Raw genomic sequence first — 22,958 nt, 5'->3', positions numbered from 1 at the left:
TGTGGTCCTTGCAACATTTCACTCACAGGAACCCCCTTAGGATCTCTTGCAGGGCTGGTTTAGTGGTGATGAATTCCTTCAGTTTTTGTTTGTTTGGGAAGACCTTTATCTCTCCTTCTGTTCTGAATGACAGACTTGCTGGGTAAAGGATTCTCAGCTACATATTTTTTCTGTTCATCACACTGAAGATTTCCTGCCATTCCTTTCTGGCCTGCCAGGTTTCAGTAGATAGGTCTGCCACTAGTCTGGGTCTCCCTTTTTAAGTTAGAACCTGTTTATCCCTAGCTGCTTTCAGAAATTTCTCTTTATCCTTGTTCCAGTTTCACTATGATATATCGTGCAGAAGATCGATTCAAGTTACGTCTGAAGGGAGTTCTCTGTGGCTCTTGGATTTCAATGCCTTTTTCCTTTCCCAGATCAGGGAAGTTCTCAGCTATGATTTGTTCAAGTACAACTTCAGCCCCTTTTCTTTTTTCTTCTTCTTCTGGAATTCCTATGATACAGATATTGTTCCGTTTGATTGCATCACTTAGTTCTCTAATTCTCCCCTGTAACTCCTGGATTTTTTTATCTCTCTTTTTTCAGCTTCCTTTTTTCCATAATTTTATCTTCTAATTCACCTATCCTCTCCTCTGGCTCTTCAATCTATGCTGTGGCTGCCTCCATTTTATTTTGCACCTCATTTATAGCATTTTTTGGCTCTTCATGACTATTTCTTAGTCCCTTGATCTCTGTAGCAATAGATTCTCTGCTGTACTCTATGCTTTTTCCTACCCAGTAATTTTATTACTATTATTCTAAATTCTTGTTCCATTATATTGCTTAAATCATTTTTGATCAATTCATTAGCTGTTGCTACTTCCTGGAGTTTCTTTTGGGGAGAATTCTTCCATTTCGTCATTTTGGGTAGTCCCTGTGGTGGCTCGTAACTGCAGGGCACTTGCCCTGTACTGCAGCGGGGCCACAGTCAGACCTGATGTCTGCCCCTAGCCCACTGTTTGGGCCATGGTCAGACTGGTGTGTACCTTATCTTCCCTTCTCCCAGAGGCAGGACTCACTGTGGAGTGGCGTGGCCCCTGTCTGGGCTACTTGCACACTGCCAGGCTTGTGGTGCTGCTTCTATGGGATCTGGTGTATTAGCCGGGGTGGATCCACAAGGTGCACAGGGTTGGGAGGGACAGGCTTAGCTCGCTTTGCCATGGGTGGTCCCCTGTGGGAGGGGCCCTGCAGCACAGGGAGGGAGGCAGACCCGTTGGAGGGATGGATCCACAGAAGGACAGCGTTGGGCGTTTGCGCGGTGCAAGTAAGTTTGGTGACGGGAACTGGTTACCTTTGGAATTTCAGCAAGGAGATGGGAGAGGGAAATGGCACTTGCCAGCACCTTTGTTCCCCGCTGAGCTGAGCTCTGTCTTCCGGGGCTCAGCAACTCTCCCTCCCGGTGTCCTCTCACCCTCCCTCTTCTCCGAGAGCAGAGCTGTTGACTTTTAACATTCCAGATGTTAAGTCCCACTGGCTGTCAGAACTCACGCAGTCTGGCCCCTCCACTTTTGCAAGGCAGACTCAGGGGCTCTGCCTTGCCCAGTGGGCTGCCCCTCCACCACCCTGGCTCCCTCCCACCAGTCCGTGTAGCATGCACTGACTATCTGCCCTTCCTACCCTCTTCCGTGGGCTTCTTGTCTATGCTTGGCTCCAGAGAGTCCATTCTGCTAGTCTTCTGGTGGTTTTCTGGGTTATTTAGGCAAATGTGAGTGGAATCCTAGCGATCAGCAGGATGCAGTGAGCCCAGCGTCCTCCTACACCGCCATCTTCTTCCTCAGTCTCTTTTCAGATAAGTTTTATCCCTCCTTCTTTCTCTTCTCCTTTTGGAATCCCTATAATGTGAATGTTAATCCTCTTGATGATGTCACAAAGTTCTCTTAACCTGTTGTCATTTATTCTTCTTAGTTGCTTCATTTTCAGTGCCCTGTCTTCCTGATCACTGAGCCATTCTATTTCCTAATCTACTGTTTATTCCCTCTAGTATGTTTATTTCAATTATTGAATTTTTCGTGTGTGCCTGATTCTGTTTTATAATTTCTCTTTGTTGAAATTCTCACTGAGTTCATAAACTCTCTACTGAAGTTCACTGAGTATCTTTATAATCATCACTTTGCATTTTTATCAGGCATACAGCTTATCTCAGCTTTGCTTACATCTTTAACTGTGATTTTGTTGTGTTTTTCATTTTGGGACATATCCCTCTGTCTTACTCTGTGTTTGTTTTTTAAACAAACTGTGCCATTTGTTGTTGTTTTTTAAATAAACACAGAGGTCAGCTATATCTCATAGTCTTGAGAGTAGTGGCCTTGTATAGAAGAGGTCCTGTAGCAATATTCCCCTTGGTCACCAGACCCGGGTGCTCCTGGGATATCTTCTTTGGGAACTGTGTGCACCCTGGTCTATAGCTGACTAGCATCTGCATTTAGCCCAGTCAGCTGCAGTGATCAACTTTGCCTGCTCTGGGTGCACTAGACAGGGTTTGGTCCCTGTGCTATTGAGGGGTCTGAAGTCTCTGTGGGCTTTTAGGTGGGTGGGGTCAGCAGTCAGGCTCATGATTAGTCTTCACAGGCACAATGAAATGGCAGGGCTTTCTCCTTGTTTGCCCACAGAGGCTTTTGTTGGTGGGTGAGGCCAGCAGCCAGACTAGGTATTTGCAGTCAGCCTCTCTACCATAACTGTGGGCACACTGAAGAGCAGGGCTTTGTCTCTGCATAGCCAGCTAAAAGGCTCAGTTTTTGAAATTGTAGGTATGCTGCTGTGTGGGGTTATCTCCCCATTTCCTCAGGACACTTTGGATTGGCACTGGTCTGTACCAAGGATGCTTGCAGGATGTAGAGGGGCAGGAGCTTCTTTGCAGGGATGCCTGTGAAGGCAGGTGGGTTGGATGGGGTAAGAAACTCAGTGCTACCAAGATAGGTGGAGAGTGTTTGGGCTGGTTTCCAACTGTGCAGCTATCTAGGCGAAGGGTGGGAAGAAAAATGCACCCACCAACATTTGTTTTTGGAGAAGTCTTATTAAGATCTCTGCCCCTTCAGTGCACATTCTGAGATTAGTAAATAAATCTTCACATTTACTCCAGGGACTTTTCAAACTGCAGCATCTGTGCTATGTCTCAGTTGGAGTTATTTATTATGCTGGCTCTTTAATGGCAGGGACTGTTTCCTATCTCCCTATGGCTTTCCTAGAGTTAAGCCCCATGTTTTTGAAGCCCCATGTTAATGGAGACTTGATTTCCTACTGCATATCCCCAGTGCCTAGGGTGGGGTCTAATCATCTTACTTCTCTGTGCTTGTGGTATCCCTCTCATGTGTGATTAGTATTACCAGTGGTTTGGTTCCCAACATCATCTCTGCCCCTCAGTGTGACCTGTTCTCTACAATTAACTGCAGAAGGTCTGTTCTGCCAGTCTTTAGATCATTTTCAGAGTTAGTTGTATAGATATAGTTGTTATCTTGGTGTGTCCAAGGGACAAAATAAGCTCAGGATCCTCCTGTCTCTGATTTTCCCTCATTCTATGCTCTAGGCCCACTGATCTCTTAGCCCCTTTATATTTAGAATTTTTGTGCATTCTCTCTCCTCTATATTAATCTTCCCTTCCTTTTTCTCCTCATTAACATCTCATCTGTAAGAAGCTCAACTCAGGTATAATTTCCTCATTTAAAAAATTGTTTCATTACCTATATAATTTGGTCAAATATCCTATTACAGACTCTCACAGCTCCCTTGCTCATCTCCTTCATAGCTTTGACACATATAAAATTTTCCATCTGTTATTGTTTCAAAATGGTTTCTCTACTAGACTGTAGTGATCATGGAGAGGCTTTGTCTGCACATGGAGTAGGTTCTCAGTAAATTTTTGTTGAATGACTTATAGCCTGAGTTCTACTTTCCATGTCATTTGAAAATGTCAGAGCCAAAGTTCTTCTTTATATTCATTTGTAGCATATATGTCAGTAGTTTGAAAGATATATAGGATTGGGCCTTAAGATCATCATCACTGATTCTGCCTGGCTACTCTATTTATCAAGTTAAAATTGAGTAAATTTTGTGTACGTGTATAGATTTGTTATGTCTCTTCCTCTAAGTTCTAATATTAGTTTTATTAAAATGTACTCTTCTGTTCTCAACAGTACTCATCTTCTTTCTGTGCCATATTTGTTGGTTACTTATACTTTATCTAGTTGGCTATCTTTCAAGGCCCTTTATACCTTTAATAATCACTGTTTTCAGTATATACATTTATTCTTACAGTTTTCATTAGCTTATATGGGTATGTGAATTGACATTTTGTTTGCTAGTTTTTATTTAACATTTCACCTTCGGCAGCACCATATTTTAAACTATGTGACATTCCCATTGAGTGTCTAAGAAATTTAACATATTCTCTTTCCTTCCAAATAGTTAACTTTTAACCATGTTTAAATAAATGTTCAAATTAATTTATCCCTTCTTCCCTTACCTCCTTTTTCCCCCACTTAATTGTTTATATGAAAACAAGCATCAGGGCTTACAAATTTTTCCTCTTCTTGATTTCTTGGATTTCTATCTTTGCTTACATCTCCACATCTAAATTCCTATAATACATTTTTAGTTATTCTTTTCTTAACTATATTTCTCTTTACTCTTTGCCAATATACTAATTTTCCCCAAACATTTTCATGATGTTTTCACTTTGTCAGTCTATCATTATAACCTCTTGTTATTATCAAATCTGAAGTTGTAGATGTGGTCTTTAAGGTGATCCATTTATTTTACTTCTAATTCATCAATCTCAGATGTGTTTAATTTCTACTCTGAAACTGAGAAACTTTCATCCATCTATTTTAATCTGCTTGCTGTTTCCTTCATTTATTTCTGGGTCCAGGTAGTACTTTATACTTTTTAAAAAATAGTTCTAATTTAAATTCCAGTTAACATAGTGTAATAGTTTCAGGTGTATAATATAGTGATTCGACACTTTCATAAAACACCCAGTGCTCATCATAAGTGCACTCCTTAATCTCCATCATCTATTCAATCCATTCCCCCACCCACCTCCTCTCTGATAACCATCAGTTTGTTCTCTATAGTTAACAGTCTCTTAGCTTGCCTCTCTTCTTTTTCACCTATGCTTGCTTGTTTTGTTTCTTCCACATGAGTGAAATCATATGGTATTTGTCTTTCTCTGACTTATTTCTTTTAGCATTGTACTCAATAGCTCTCCATCCATGTAATTGCAAATGGCAAGATGTCATTCTTCTCATGGCTGAGTAATGTTCCATTGTGTGTGTGTGTGTGTGTGTGTGTGTGTATATATATATATATGTACACACTACATCCTTATCTATTCATCAGTCAATGGACAGTTGGGCTGCTTCCCTAGTTTGGCTATAGGAGATAATGCTGCAATAAATATTGGCGTGCATTTATCCCTCTGAATTAGTATTTTTGTATTCTTTAAATAAATACCTAGCAGTGCAATTGCTGGATCATAGGGTAGTTCTGTTTTTAACTTATGAGGAATCTCCATACCGTGAAGTGGCTGCACCAGCTTGTTCACATCCATTCCAACACCTATTGTTTCTTCTGTTGTTGATTTTAGCCATTCTGACAGGTGTGGAGTGACACATCATTACAGTTTTAATCAGTATTTCCCTGATGATGAGTAACATTGAGCATCTTTTCACGTGTCTGTTGGCTATCTGGATGTCTTCAGCCCATTTTTTAATTGGATTATTTGTTTTTAGGGTGTTGACTTATATAATTTCTTTATATATTTTGGATATTAACCCTTTATCGGATATATCATTTATTAAACACAACTTGCTCCTTTTCAACTGATTTTGCATATACTACTATTCTTATCTGGGATAGAATCTGCAGCATTTCAGATCAGAGGAAGAAAACCCTTGCCAATACACATACATGTTATACTCTTAGATTGGACTACTTTTTTAACTAAGTTCCTAATAATATGCTGGAAAATTATTGTTACTAGTCCCTAGACCCTCAGTAAAACAAAACAAAACAAACAAACAAAAACCTTATATAAGAAATAACATGAATACACAGACCTAGAACATATGCAGCATAGAATAATAACTCCCTCTACTACAGTGCCTAGTAGCTCTGGTACATGAGAAGTGCACATATTATGTCTCTAAGAATTCTTCATGTGGTTCTATACTGATACCCATTTTTTAAATTATAGTGGGCTTAAAGATAGGAAATTTACTGTATCCATAAGTCTGTATTCCCCTTATGTTCTCTAGTTTAGTTTACATTGGAAATGATCTTATATATAATCATTCACACACCTACACAGCAAACAGGTCTTTCAATAATTCTGTAAAAAAGTAAAACGTTGCCTATGTACTACTTCAATAGGAAATGCATGTCATATTTACTAAGATATTTTAACATTTACAAGTATATTATATAAATATTTGTCAATGTATTAAAACACATAAGATAGGTGTTTTCTCTATAACTTTATGTAAATAAGTCAACTTGATGAATACATTTTCAGTTTAACATAATTCATTCTGTCTGTATTAACAAAGTGATATCACTGTGGAATTTTGGAATTACAGAAAAGACAATGAGTTTATTCAAGAAAAATTCTACCACTATTCATATTACATTTTATAGATAAATATTCTTAAAAGAGCATTCTTGTTCATGTGATCCTTGTTTTAGGATACCTAAGCTATTAAGTGAAATGTATAATTAATATTTAGAAGCTTTTAGGGTTTTTTTAATAAAAGTTACTTCATTTTTTATCTTTGGGAAGTGACACTAATATATTGTCTTCATCTATTAGTTTTCCAATCTTTGAAAATCCATATCCCATGGACATTCATGAATCACCAGTTACATGCACAGCATACTTTGCTGATTGCCCACCAGATCTGATTCTAGTACTCTACTCTATAGGAGCCAAGCATAAAAAACAAGGATACAGTAATAAGGTAAAAGTAACCATTAAAAATGTTTTCTTATATTCATATCATATGATCATACTTTTTCCTGTTATTTTCTGACCTTCCATTTAAGAATACTTGAACTAAATTCTTCTGAGGTCATAAGCTGGTGTCTATAAGACATAACTTGTGAAATTTAAATTTTCCTAAATGCCACATAGCCTTAAGCCTACACAAATATAAATTTCTTATATACTTATTTTATAAATACATATGATAGTATAGACTTACATACTGAGGTACATTTACCCAAGTATATATTTAAACTAGCATATATTTGAATCATAAGATGTAATTTTTAATTATTTCAGATGAAGGATTATGTTTTACAAAATTCAAGAGTCAACTTCAGTTAACTATTTCTTATTCAGTGGTTATAAGGCATAACTAACAAAAGTCATTTGTTAAATAACTTTCTCAATTCAATTTTGTTGTATTTAACTATAGGATTAAAATACTGGCAATAGTAATTTATGGTTTCTATTTACACAGGGCTGTTGGAATTGACAACTCCAAGGGGCACAATTTACATAGTACTCTGTGTTAAATGGAACTACAATAGTTTGGTACAGAGACCATGTGGCAAACGTAGCAACACTGTATTTGTATGATTAAAATACTTCTTTAGTACTTTTTATGTATATGGTAATTTTTGTTAAAATTTGTACTTTTAAAGAAGATGGAATTGTGCACTTGGAATTGTTTGTTCAATTAAATTAAGTAAAAGCTGCACACTTCATCATTTACTTTATGGCCATTTATTTTTAAATGAATCTTTTGCCATTATTTTAAAGTGTTTTCCTTTAAAAATTTTAAGTAATTTAAATTAAAAAAAAATAAAACTCATAAATTCTTCCTGAATAATTTATTTAGGAGTGGCCAATCAGTGGAGGAGCCTGGAACCTTGGAACACAAACATATCCAGAAATTATTATTACTGGGTAAGTGGGATGTGATTTGTGACTTTATCAATTCATAAACAAAAAGATATTATGAATTTTTATACTTTCCTGTAATTGTGCTCTGGCAGTACCAGAAATGTCACTACTTCCCATAGGAACTGACTTCATGCTCTAATATTACGAATGAAAATAGAAATATAACAGATAAAGATGAGACTTAAAAGATTATTATAAGGCATTCTGCTTATGAGATATGGAATATATTTTTTCCTATTTTTCCCACTAAGCATTACCAAAAGCCCCAGTTATTAAATGTGTGTGTGTGTGTATATATATATATATATATATATATAATTATGTATAAATAAACAAATATATAATATATAAAAATATATATTTATTTATTTTTATTGTTTTTTTTTGGGGGGGGGGAGGAGAGAGAAGGGGAGGGGCATAGAGAGAAAATCCCAAGCAGGCTCCATAAGGTCAGTGCAGAGCACATTGTGGGGCTTGAACCCACAAACTGTGAGATCGTGAACTGAGCCAAAACCAAGAGTTGGACATGAGCCACCCAGGCACCCCAATATTTTAAACAAACATAAGATGATTGGAAAAGATGGAGAGAAGCGAGGCTGGTTAGGGCCCCCCCAACACCCAAGAAATGACATGGTGGTGAGTTTCCTAGGTTTCCTTTTTGCTTTGTTATCTCAGAATTGGAGTTGAAGAAGCTGGCATCTTGGAACTGCCAGTGGGCACAGACTAAACAAAAAGTCCAATAAAAGCACTGTCTACTCAAAGGATGATGTAAGGGGCAACCTATCAAGACAGAAAACTGTTAAAAAATAATCTCTTTACTCTAGCTAACCACAACAGAAAAAAACTATGCAGAGGCCGAGTGGGGAGCATCAGTTTCTGACATTGAGCTGAGTAGGGGGCTAGAACTTTTAACCCTTCTGGGTGGTAATGAAACCCATCACGTGTGGTGTTAGAGATCATGTGGGGAACCATAATTTCAACCACTGCCCAACAGTAATGAGCCACACACTTTCCTCCTCTTGTGTCAAGACAAGTCCAGTGAGGAAGGAAAGAAGAAAACAGGACCGAAAAATTACATAAGGAACAATAGCTGAAAACTTCCTAATTTTGACAACATACTTGAGCCTCTAGATTCCAGAAGCTGAAAAAACACATCATAGTCAAACTTATGAACACTAAACACCAAGTAAAAATCATGAAAATAAGAGAAATGACACCTTTCTGATAGTGCAAAACCAAATGCATGACAGTGGATTTTTCATCAGAAACTATGAAGGCCAGAAGAAAATCTGATCTCTTTTAAGTGCTGAAATAAAACAACTGGCAATCCAGAATCCTATACCTAATAAATATATCTTAGAGGAAATATTGAAGACAATTACAAATGCAAGAGGATAAAGGGAAGTAAAAAGGAGATAACGTTTTTATACTTACCTCAAAATGGTAGTATGATGACACCAGTTATAAATATATAATGTAATACCTAAAACAGCCATTAAAAATATGTGCAAAGATACACTCAAAAACATTATTCATACATCAAATGGATGTATTAAATAACTGAAGTAATCCATAGAAAGGTAGGGGGAAACAAACAGTGAAAAAAAAAGACTGAAGCCCTAACATATCAATGATATTAAATATAAATGATCTGAGTACACCAATTCAAATGCACAAATTGGCAGAGTGGATTAAAAACATGACCCAACTGGGGCGCCTGGGTGGCGCAGTCGGTTAAGCATCCGACTTCAGCCAGGTCACGATCTCGTGGTCCGTGAGTTCGAGCCCCGCGTCAGGCTCTGGGCTGATGGCTCAGAGCCTGGAGCCTGTTTCTGATTCTGTGTCTCCCTCTCTCTCTGCCCCTCCCCCGTTCATGCTCTGTCTCTCTCTGTCCCAAAAATAAATAAACGTTGAAAAAAAATATATTAAAAAAAAACCAAAAAAAACATGGCCCAACTATATGCTGTTTACAATACACTTACTTCAAATACAATAGTATAGTCAGATTGGGAGAAAAGTGATGGGAAAATACTCTATAAAGTAATCAGTGGAGAGTGACATCAGAAAGATGTCAGAATAGGGAGCCCAGAAACATTGATGTAACAACAATATATGTTTCAAAAAGCCTTCACGAAAACCCAGAGATTAGTTAGGAAATAATAGTACTCCAGGCAAGTTCAAAGCCTAAAATAGCCACAGCCATTTCAGTTCATTTCAACTGTGTGAGCTCCTCCTCCAAATTGTCACAGCTTGTGTTCAAGAGGAAGGTCCAACCTGCATCTTCTTTCATGAGAGGGAAATAGAAGAACAGACTGTACATTCAACGTTCCTGCTTTTCAGGGGGATCCCTTGGAGATTGACAGGTGAGACAAACTATGGTACTGATGAAAGATGGATCCCTGGGGGCAGCAGAGAACAACAACAACAAAAAAAACGCTCAGTGTTTGTTGAAGCACCAAAAAACTTGCAATGCTGCCAACAGACTGTAGGGGGAGCAAGAGACTGCAAGCCACTCGTAAAGAAACCAGAAACTTCTATAATTGGGAAATTATTACACACAGCCCAAAAAAGACACATCCTCATTAAAGGTTCGAGAAGCCCCTAGGATCTCTACATGGGCCGATGGGTGAAAATTCGCCCCTGTACAAAGCCAGCCCATAAGAGGTGGCTACATTTTCAAATGCTAAATTCACAACAAGAAATAATAAACACAAAGAAATAGTGAAATATAGCCCAAAGGAACAAAAACACTCTCCAAAAAACAACTGATCCTAAGGAAATGGATATCTGTGAATTAACTGACAGTTCAGAATAATTTTCTTAAACTCAATGCACTGTAAGAGTACATGTTTAGGCTAAACAAAATTAGGAAAATGATGAATGAATGAAATGGGAATATCAGTAAAGACACAGAAACAACCAAAAAGGAGTTTGGGAAAAAAAATACTGAATTGAAAATTTTTATTAAAGGGAGGGATCAGTAGAAGACTTAATATGTAGAAAGAATCATCAAACTTGAAGATAGGTAATATGAAATTATCAAATGAGAGAAATAAAACAAATGCCTAAAGGACTTAGAGAATACCATGAAGCAGATCAATATAAGCATTATGGTGGTCCCAAAAGGAGAAGAGAGCGAGAAGGGGACAGAGAACTTATGTGACAAAATAATGGTAAAAAAATTCCAAAATCTAAGTAAATGAACATTTGCATTCAAATATTCCAATGAAGTTGAACACGAAGAGGCCCACAATGATATACATCATAGTCAAATGAACCAAACACAAACAAATAATCTTGAAAGCAGCAACAGAAAAGCTACTCATTATGCATATGGAAACTCCATAAAATAATCTGGATTTCTCCACAGAAACATTTTAGTCTAGAAGGGAGTGGGTTGATACATTCAAAGTGTGAGAAGTAAAAAACAAACAAACAGAAAAAAACACCCAGCCCTGAATACTGTAACTGGAAAACTACTTCAAAAATGGAGAAATAAAGACCTTCTAACATAAACAAAAGCTGAGAATGTTTATCACCAATATACCTGCCTTACTAAAACTGCTAAAGAGAGTTCTTCAAGTTAAAATGAACACTAGAGAACAAAATGAAAGCATAAGAAAATATATAGACAGAAACAGAATCCTGTAATGTTGTAGTGGTGATATATAAATAAGTTTAAATTCAAGTTTACAATTTAGGAGATAAAAGCATTTAAAAAAAACTGTATAAAGCTAAATGAGTAAAAGAAGGGAATAAAACCATCATTTCAATAGATGCAGAAAAAGCATTTGATGAAGTACAACATCCATTCATGATAAAAACCCTCTGATAAGTAGGTCCAGAGGGAATATACCTCAACATAATAAAGGCGTTATATGAAAAACCCTCATCCAACATCATACTCATGGAGAAAAATTGGGAGCTTTTCCTCTAAGATCAGGAACAAGACAAGAATGTCTACTCTCACCACTTTTATTCAATAAAGTACTGGAAGTCCTAGCCACAGCAATCAGACAAAAAAAAGAAATAAAATAATCCAAAATGGTAAGAAGTAAAACTCACTATTTGCAGATGCCATGATACTGTACATAGAAAACCTGAAAGACTCCAGCAATAAATTACTACAACTGATAAATGAATTCAGTAAAGTCACAGGAAACAATATCTGTACAGAAACCTATTCCAGTCCTATATGCTAATAATGAAGCAGTAGAAGGGGAAATGAAGAAAATAATCCCATTTATAATTACATCAAAAACAATAAAATATCTAGGAATAAACTTAGCCACAGTGGTAAAAGCCCTGTACTCTGAAAACTATGAAACACTGATGAAGGAAATTCAAGATGACACAAAGAAATGGAAAGACATTCCATGCTCATGGATTGGAAGAGTTGGAAGAGCAAATATTGTTAAAACATGTACACTACCCAAAGTAATCTACATGTTTAATGAAATCCCTATCAAAATATCAATAGCATTTTTCAGAGCTAGAAGAAACAATCAGATAATTTGTATGGAACCACAAAAGACCTTGAATACCCAAAGCAATCATGAAAAAGAAAATTAAAAAAAAGAAAGAAAAAGAAATAAACCCACAATTATATGGTCACTTAATCTTCAACAAAGAAAGAATGAATGAATATACAATGAGAAAATGACAGTCTTCAAAAATGGTATTGGGGAAACTGGACAGCCATGTGCAAAAGAATGAAATTGGACCACTTTTTTTTTCACCATACACAAAAATAAACTTAGAATAAAGACCTAAATGTGAGACCTGAAACCATAACAATCTTTGAAGAGAGCACAGGCAGTAATCTCTCTGACCTCAGCCATAGCAGATTTTCAGATTTTTCTAGATATGTCTCCTGAGATGAGGGAAACAAAATCAAAACTATTGGGATTATATAAAAATAAAAAGTTTCTGCATAGTAAAGGAAACAATCAATAAAACTAAAAGACAACCTACAGAATGGGAGAACATATTTGCAAATGACCTATTCAATAAAAGGATTAGTATCCAAAGTATACAAAGAACAGATATAACTCAATACTGCCAAAATAAATAACCCAATTAAAAATGTGCTGAAGATATGAATAGACATTTCTTGAAAGAAAACATACAGATGACCAACACACACACATGAAAAGATGCTCAAAATTACTCATCATCAGGGAAATACAAATCAGAACTACAATGAGCTATCACCTCACACCTGTCAGAATGACCAAAATGAAAAACACAAGAAACAAAATATGTTGGCAAGGATGTGGAGAAAAAGGAACCCTCAGGCACTATTGGAGAGCATGCAAATTGATGCAGCCACTGTGGAAAATAGTTTGGAGTTACCTCAAAAAATTAGAAATAGAACTACCCTATGATCCAGTAGTCACACTACTGGATATTTCTCCAAAATGCAAAAACATTAATACAAGGGATACATGTACCCCTGTTTTTACAGCATTATTTACAATAGCCAAAATGTGGAAGCAGCTTAAGTGTCTATTGATAGATGAATGGATAAAAATTATATATATGTATATATGTATACATATATATATACGTATATATATATACATATACATATATGTATATATATACAGATATATATATGTATATCTCAACAACTTCTTTATCCATTCATCTATCAATAGACACTTACATATATATATATACATATATATATATACACACACACACACACATACAATGGAGTATCATTCAGTCATAAGAAATAATGAAATCTTGCCATTAGCAACAACATGGATAGAGTTAGGATAATGCTAAGTGAAACAAGTTCGAGAAAGACAAATACCACATGAGTTCACTCATATGTGGAATTTAAAGGAAAAAACTAGCAAAGGAGAAAAGAGAGAGAAACCAAGAAACAGACTTTTAACTATAGAGAAAAAACTGATAGTTACCAGAGGGGAGGAGGGAAGGGGGATGGGTAAAATAGGTGATGGGGATTAAAGATTAAATTTACCATGGTGAAAAAAAAAATAAAGTATATAAAACTATATTAATAGTTACAAAATATAAACAGATGTAATTTGTGACATTAATAACAAAGTGAAGGGGGAGTTGTAAAGGAGTAGAATTTTTTAATGCAAATGAAGTTGGTATCACTTTTTTTTTTTTTTTTTGATAGCGCAAGCAGGGGAGAGGGGCAGAGGGAGAGAGAGGGAGAATCTTAAGCAGGCTCCACACTCAGCACATGGCCTGACATGGAGCTCCATCTCACAACTGTGAGATCACGACCTGAGCTGAAATCAAGAGCTGGATGCTTAACTGACTGAGCCACCTAGACACCACTAACTTGGTATCATTTTTTAACAGATTGGCATAACTATAAAATATTTTATGTGATGTACATGGTAATCACAAAGAAAATACCTATAGAATATGCACAAAAGAAAATAGGAATGGAATTAAAGCATGTCACTACAAAAGTCAATGAGATGCAAAGGAAGGCAAGAAGAGAAAATGTAGGACAAAATAAATACAAGATACACAGAAAACAATTTTAAAATGGCAATAGTAAATCCTTTCTCATCAGTAATTTCTTTAAACGTAAATCAATTAAATTCCCAAATCAAGTGGTTGCATGGATTAGAAAACAAAAAAGATCCAAGTATGTGCTGTCTACATGAAATTCACTTTAGGTATAAGGATACACATAGGCTGAAAGTGAAAGGATAGATAAATATATCCATGCAATGTCTATCCAAAAGCAGGCAAGAATGACCATACTTTAATAAAAAAATTGTCATAGGAGGCAAGTACATCGGAAAGAAATAAATGTTGTAAAATACATATGTACCTAGTACCAGATCACCCAAATATATAAAGCAAACATTGAAAGAATTAAAGGGAGGAAGAGGCAATAACAAAAATAGGAGATTCCAACACCCCCCTTTTACTAATTAATAGATCTGCTAGTGGAACTAGCAGACATGTACAAAACACTTCATTCAACAACAGTAGGATACATATTATTCTCAATTACACATGAAACATTCTCCAATATAGATCACATGTTAGGTCACAAAATAAGTCTTAACAAATTAAAGATTGAAATTATAACACTATCTTTTACAACCATAATGAAATGAAACTAGAAATCAACAGTGAAAGGAAAACTGGAAAATCCACAAATATGTGGAAAGTAAGCAACACTCTCTTGAACAACCAATAAGTCAAAAAATAAATCATGGGGCGCCTGGGTGGCGCAGTCGGTTAAGCGTCCAACTTCAGCCAGGTCACGATCTCGCGGTCCGTGAGTTTGAGCCCCGCGTAGGGCTCTGGGCTGATGGCTCAGAGCCTGGAGCCTGTTTCCGATTCTGTGTCTCCCTCTCTCTCTGCCCCTCCCCCGTTCATGCTCTCTCTCTGTCCCAAAAATAAATAAACGTTGAAAAAAAAAATTAAAAAAAAATCACAAGGAGATTGAAAAATATCTTGAGACAATGAAAATAAAAATACGATATACCAAAACATGGGATTCAGCAAAAGCACTGCTAAGAGATTTATAAGTAAACCTGTATGAACTTTATACTAGAAAATGCTGATGTTAAGATGTCAAATCAACAATCTAACTGTACACCTCAAGAGATAAGAAAAAGAAGAAAAAACTAAACTTGAAGTTAACAGAAGGAAGAAAATATTATAGCAGAAATAAAAGATATCACAAATTGAAAAACAGTAAAGATATTGAAAAATTATTTCTTAAAAGATCAACAAAATTGACAAAGCTGTAGATAGACTAAGAAAAAAGAGAGAAGACTCAACGAGTACTGGAAATGAAAGAGGAGACATTGCAATTGATGCTGGAGAAATTAAAACGTTCATGAGAGACTACTCTGAACAATTATATGCTAACAAACTGGGTAATCTAGAAGAAATGTATGTTTCCAGAAATTTATCCAAATTATGAAGACTGAATCATGAAGACATAAAAAGATCTGAACATGCCTATAAACCAGCAAGAAGACTGAGTAATAATAATAAAAAAATAAATAAATGAAATCAACAAAGAAAAGTTAGGACTAGATGCCTTCTCTAGACAACTCTACCTAACATTTAAAGAAGAATTAACACCAGTCCTTCTCAAACTCTTTGGAAAAAGTAAAAGGAGGGAACACTTTCAAACCCATTTATGAGGTCAGCATTATCTTGATACAAAAATCAAACAAAGATACTACCAGGAAAAGAAACTACAGACCAATATCCCCAAGGAATATCAATGCAAAAATCCTCAACAAAATACTAGCAAACTGAATTCAGCTACACATTTAAGGATTATACATCATGACGAAGTAGGACTTATCCTTGGGATGCAAGGATGGTTCAACATATGAAAATCAATCACTGTGATAAACCACATTAATAGGATAAAGGACAAAAAGCACACAGTCATTTCAGGTGATACAGAAAATTGCATTTGACAAAATTCAACACCCTTTTAGGATAAAAAAAATCAACAAACTAGTAATAAAAGGAAATTGTCCCACCATAATAAAGGTCATATATGAAAAGCACACAGCTAACATCATACTCAATGATGGAAAAGCTGGAAGTTGTCCCTCTAAGATCAGGACCAAGGGAAGAATGCCCAGTTACAACTTCTATTTGACAGAATACTGGAAAATCTATCCATAACAGTAAGATAAGAAAAATAAAGAGCACCCGAGTCAGAAAAGAAGAATTAGAATATCTATTTGTAGAATACATGATCTTGTATGCAGAAAAGTTGTAAGTTTACACACACACACATACACACACACACACACACACACCAACTGTTAAATAAAATCCAGCAAATTTGTGGGATACAAAATCAATACACAAAGTCAGTTACATTTCTGTACCCTAATAATGAACAGTTTGACAGGAAATTAAGAAAACAATCTCATTTACAATAGCATGAAAAAGAATTTATAGGAATAAACTTAACCAAGTAGGCAAAATTCTTGTATAATGAAACTACCAAACATTGAAGAAAGAAAGAAGACATGAATTAAAGATACCACATGTTCATGAATCAGAAATGTTAAAATGTTAAAATGTTCACACTACCCACAGTGATCTAGATTTAGAGTAAATCACTATCAAAATCCCCATGGTGTATCCTGCAAAACTAGAAACAAAATCCTAAAATTAATGTGGAATCTCAGAGGACCACAAATATCCACAATAATCCTGATGAAGACAAAGCTAGAGTCTTCACACTTTCTGGTTTCAAGACATGATAATTAAAACATAATACAAAGTAATCAAAGCAGACTTATACAGACCATTGGAACAGAATAGAGAACTCATAAATAAACTGTCTTCTATATGGTTAAATCTTTGATAAAGGTACCAGAGCTATCCAGTGGGGAAAGGATAGTGTCTCCAACAAATGATGTGGGGAAAACAGTCTTTGCACACGCAAAAGAATGAAGTTGGATCCTTACCTTACACCATATACAAAATCAACTGAAAATTGAAAAACTTAAATATAAGACCTGAAACTTTAAAACTCCTAAAAGAAAACATAGGGGAAATCTTCATGACATTGGATTGGGCAATTATTTCTTGGATGTGACACCAAAAACACAGGTAACAAAAGCAAAAATAGACAAATGGGACTACATCAATCTTAAAACCCTCTTTGAAGCAAAGGAAACAATCAACAGAGGAGAAAGGCCACCTATAGAATGGGAAAAGGTTTTTGCAAACCATGTATCTGATAAAGGGTTAATGTTCAAAATATATAAAGAACTCCTACAAATCAACAGAAAAAATCCAATTAAAAATGGGCAAAGGACTTAAATAGCTGTATCTCCAAAGAAGATATACAAATGGCTAACAAGCATACAAAAGATGTTCAGCATCACTCCTCATCAGAGAAAGGCAAATGAAAATCACAGTATCACTTTACACTTGTTTTATATGGCACTCTAAAACAAAACAAAAACAGAAAATAACAAGTGTTAACAAACACGTGGAGAAATTGGAAACTTTGTGCACTGTTGGTTGGAATGTACAATAGCACAGATGTTATTGCAAACAGTTTACAGCATCCTCAAATATTAAAAGTATAATTACCTTATAGCCCAGCCATCTCACTTCTAGATATTCAAAAGAATTGAAAACAGAATATCAAAGAGAGATGTTCATTGCAGCATTATTCACAATAGCATAGAGGTGGAGGCAACCTAAATATCTATCAAAAGGTGAATAGATTTTTTAAATGTGCTATACATGATAGATTATTCAATTCAGACTTAAAAAAAGAGAAGGAAATCTTGTCATATGTTACAATGTGGATGAAACTTAAGGAAATTATGCTCAGTGAAACAAGCTAATCTCAAGAAGACAAATACTGCATGATTCCAATTATATGAGGTACCTAGAATAGGCAAATTCATAAAGACAGAAATTAGGGTAGTGGTTGCTAGGGGCTAGGGAGAGAGGGGAAAAGGGAACTGTTGTTCAGTGGATGTGGGGTTCAATTTTGCTAGATGAAAAAGTTCTAGAGATCTGCCGCACAACACTGTATACATAGTTAACACTGCTGCATTATACACTTAGTGTTTAAGATGGTAAATTTTATGTTATGGTTTGACCACAATAAGAGTAAATGTAAACTGTAGAATTTAAAGTTATTATAACTGGAAATAACAACTACATCTATTAATTTAATAGCATTTAGTCACAGCTGAAAGACGATTAGTAAACTGGAAGCTCATCAATAGAAAATATCTAGATGCAAGCACGATGGGAAAAGAAACTGAAAGCATGAGATATGATACATGGTAAAGAATTGAACATATACATAATTAGAGACACAAACAAAAAGGAGAAAGAGAATAAAGAAGAATAAATTGTTGAGTGATAATGGGTAAGAATTTTCCTGTTGAGATATGAAAAATGCTAAAATCCAAAAGCAGAGTGAATATAAAGAAAACCATCTACACAGACTGTAGTAAAACTTATGAAAACAAAGGACAAAGAAAAAATTCTTTGATGCAGACACTTTACCTTAAAAGGGGCAACAATAAGATTAATAGTTGATATTTTAACAGAAGTGGTGGAAACAGAAGATATTGTAATGATCTATAGTGCTATAAAAAACTACCAGGACAGAATTTGATATTTAGCAAAAATATCCTTCAATTATGAAAGTGAAATTTTTTTCAAATGTTGAGAAAGTGTTGCCAGCAGAACTGCACTAATTAAAGCAAACAAAAAAGGGAATGTTTTAGATAGAAGGAAGATAGTCCCAGACAATTAAAATGCAGAAATTAAATAAGCAAAATGGAAAAAAATAATTGCAGGAATTAATATAAATAAATATTGACTTTTTATACTATATTTATACTATATTATATGTTGGTATAAATATTAAAACATTTAATTTTTTTAATATTGTGATGTAAAATAAAAATATAATATTGTAAAAGGTGGGAGAGGAAAATGGAGCTAAAACATTTAACATTTCTTGTTTTGTCTGGGAAAATGTAAATTTACCAGTTTAATTTGGACTCAACAATTTAAGGATCAGTTTTGTAATATTTGTGGTAACCACCAAAATAATAAGTACAATAATACTCAAAGACCAATAAAATAGAATGTTTTTAAATGTGATTAATCCCTAAAAGGACAGAAAAGAAAGAGAAAGAAGACACAGTAGGTTAGGCAAATAGAAGAATTGTGAGGTTGGTAGGTTTAATTCAGATATATCAGTATTTATGCTGATAATATGCAGTATTTATGTAATTGGACTGAATTCTCCAATTTTAAGACAAAAACTGCCAGTATGAATAAAAATCAAAACCAAATTCTAAGCTGCATACAAGAGACACATTAAATATATGTCTAGCAAAATTGTGAAAGTAAATGCATGAAAAATTATACAATGTAAATAATTTAAAATGCTGGTATAAATCACTTGTATCAGTAGTTTTCCATTGCTGCATAACCAATCACCACAAACTTAGCAACTTGAAACAACATCCTTTTATTAACTCATAGCTCTATAGGTCAGGCATCTGGCACTGCATAGTTGGGATTTCTGTTCAAAGTATCATGAGACTGAAATCAAGAGGTCAGCCAGGCTGAGTTTTCATTGGAGGCTCTGAAGGAAGATGAATTTGCTTCCAAACACATTCTTTTTGTCAAAAGAAATTAGTTCCTTGTCATTGTAGGACTAACATCCCCATTTACTTGCTGGCCATCAGTGGGGCCATCTTAAACTCCCAGAAATTACATGCATTCTTTGCCATGTGGCTCCCTCTACTTTCAAGCCAGTTACAATGCATCTAGTACTTCTCATGTTCAAATCTCAGAATACTCTTACCTTTGACCTCTAGACCTATTATAGGTATCATGTGATCAGGTTAGGTCCATTCAGATAGTCTCCCTTCTTAAAGTCTATCATAGGAGCAATATATTCTCTATTAAATTCACAGGCCCAGGAATTATATAGGATTATCCTGGGAGGCAGGAATCCTGGAGAACATTTTAGAATTCTGCCTACCACATTAATCTTTAAAGCAAGAAGCATTACCAAAGGTGAAAGGTACTATTTCAAAATAAAAGGTTGAATCCATAAGGATTTTGAATTCAAGGAAATATTGATAGAAAGGTAGACAATTCTGCAATAAATGAAATTATTACAGAGCTCTCTCTGCAACTGACTTAAAAATCATTAAAGAATGCATAATAATTAAGTTTTGAACAGCATGATTAATAAATCTAACTTAACATATTTAGAACATTATACTCTATAGCTCAAGAATGTACATTGTTTTTTTCAAATGCACATGAAACACAGACCAACACTGATCATATACAGGGCCATAATATAAATGTAAATAAATGTAAAAAAACTGTAATTATTATATAGGATGTCCTCTGACCACAGGAGAATTAAACTACAAGTCAATGACAAAAATATATAAAGAAAATAATTTTTCAAAATCACGTAATTACAACTAACTGCTGTTAATGAAGAAATCACAATAGAAATTTTTTAAATACCTCAAATAGTAAAAATACAATATATCATTACATGTGGATACATCTAAGTTTATGTTTAGAGGTAAATTTATACCTAGTGGTAAATTTATACCCATAACTGTATGTAAATAAAAAGAAACTAAAATTCAATGATCTAATTATTTTAAGTTTAAAAAAGTCAGTTATCTTAATATTAAGAAAAAAATTCATGAAATAGAAAGCAAATGTATAATAGCAAAGATCAAAAAAACTTGTTTGTTTATAGAAATAAGTTGGTAAAGTTTTGTAAGATTGTCAAAAAATTGAATGAAAAAGAGGATTCACTACAATTTACTATCAATTAAAACATAATAGGGTGTTTATAATAGTAAAATTTATGAGATAAAACTTCTATAAAAATACAACTTACCATACTTGGCACTAGAAGAAACAGAAAATATGATTAGTCATATATCTATTAAAATAATTTAATTAAAATTAGAAACCTTTCACACAGACAACCCTGGGCCCAGATGTCTTCATTGGGGAATCTGTCTAAACATTTGAAAAAGAATATTACCAGGGTACCTGGCTGTCTCAGTCAGTGGAGCATGTGACTTTTGATCTCAGGGTCATGAGTTCAAGGCCCACACTGGGCATAGAGCTTACTTAATGATTAAAACAAACAAATAAATAAAAAGAATATTACCAATCTTTCAGAAAATCAGAGACTAGAAAGAATTTTTTTTGAAGAAGAGAATATTTTATTATTTTATGAGGCCAGTATATTTTTTGTACCAAAACACAACAGGTACATCACAAGAAAGGAAATTTATAGGCCAGTCTCTTTTATGAATATAGATGCAAAACTCCTAGGTAAAATGTTAGCCAATAAAACTTAGTGCTATAGAAAATGGATGATATCTCAGAACTAAGTCAACTTTATGTCAGGAATGCTGGTTTAACCTTCAAAAACACATCTATCAAGGGGCACTTGGATGGCTCAGTTAAGTGGCTGACTTCATCTCAGGTCATAATCTCATGGTTTGTGGGTTTGAGCCCCACATCAGGCTCTGTGCTGACAGCTCAGAGCCTGGAGCCTGCTTTGGATTCTGTGTTTCTCTCTCTGCACCTCCCCCACTCATGCTCTGTCCCTCTGTCTTTCAAAAATAAATAAATGTTAAAAAATTAAAGAAAAAAGCCAAACACAGCTATCAATATAAAGTAAATAAATTGAAAAATCTCCATCATATAATTAAATGAAAATATGATTAAATTCATCCTCTATTCATTATAAAATCTCCTAGCAAGCTAGGAATATAGGGGAAATTCTATAGTCTGAAAAGTGATTTCTATTAAAAAATAAAAAAAACTGAAGCAAATGTACTGATTGGTGAAATGTTTAAAGTTTTTCCTCCCATGTTGAGAAAAAGACAAGAATGTCTACCATCACCCCTAGTATTAAACATTAAACTGTAGACCTATCCAGTTCCATAGAGAAAAATGGAAATGAAAATATAAAGATTGAAAAGGAAGATATTAACCATTATTACTCAGAGACAGCATGATTATATAAGTAAAAATAATGTACAAATAAACTGTTTTAATTAATTTGAATATGTAGCAATTCACTGGAAACATCAGTATGCAAAATTCAACTGTATTTTATAACTAGCAACAGGCATAAAATAAAAAATACAAAATTATACAGTTTTTTTTTTCAACGTTTATTTATTTTTGGGACAGAGAGAGACAGAGCATGAACGGGGGAGGGGCAGAGAGAGAGGGAGACACAGAATCAGAAACAGGCTCCAGGCTCTGAGCCATCAGCCCAGAGCCCGACGCGGGGCTCGAACTCACGGACCGCGAGATCGTGACCTGGCTGAAGTCGGACGCTTAACCGACTGCGCCACCCAGGCGCCCCCAAAATTATACAGCTTAAAATAGGATACAAAAAAATCACATAATCTAGAAATAAACCTAACAAAACATATAAAGACATCTACAATTAAAATTGTGAAACAATTTG

General features: G+C 34.9%; 1 protein-coding gene across 3 annotated transcripts in view; it reads left to right on the top strand.

The window, feature by feature from the left end:
• The window catches only part of STXBP5L (syntaxin binding protein 5L), a 398,449-nt gene that overhangs the window by 222,467 nt on the left and 153,024 nt on the right, over positions 1-22,958 (top strand). For all 3 annotated transcript variants that reach the window (XM_047876610.1, XM_047876607.1, XM_047876609.1), the window contains exons 13-14: positions 6,842-6,989; positions 7,875-7,942. In XM_047876610.1, coding sequence (XP_047732566.1) covers positions 6,842-6,989; positions 7,875-7,942 — 216 coding nt within the window. The remainder of the gene's footprint in view (positions 1-6,841; positions 6,990-7,874; positions 7,943-22,958) is intronic.

This window comes from Prionailurus viverrinus, chromosome C2 (assembly GCF_022837055.1).
Source record: "Prionailurus viverrinus isolate Anna chromosome C2, UM_Priviv_1.0, whole genome shotgun sequence".
Lineage (NCBI taxonomy): Eukaryota > Metazoa > Chordata > Mammalia > Carnivora > Felidae > Prionailurus > Prionailurus viverrinus.
Note: the sequence above shows the minus strand (reverse complement) of the source record. Positions and strands in the feature narration are given on the sequence as shown.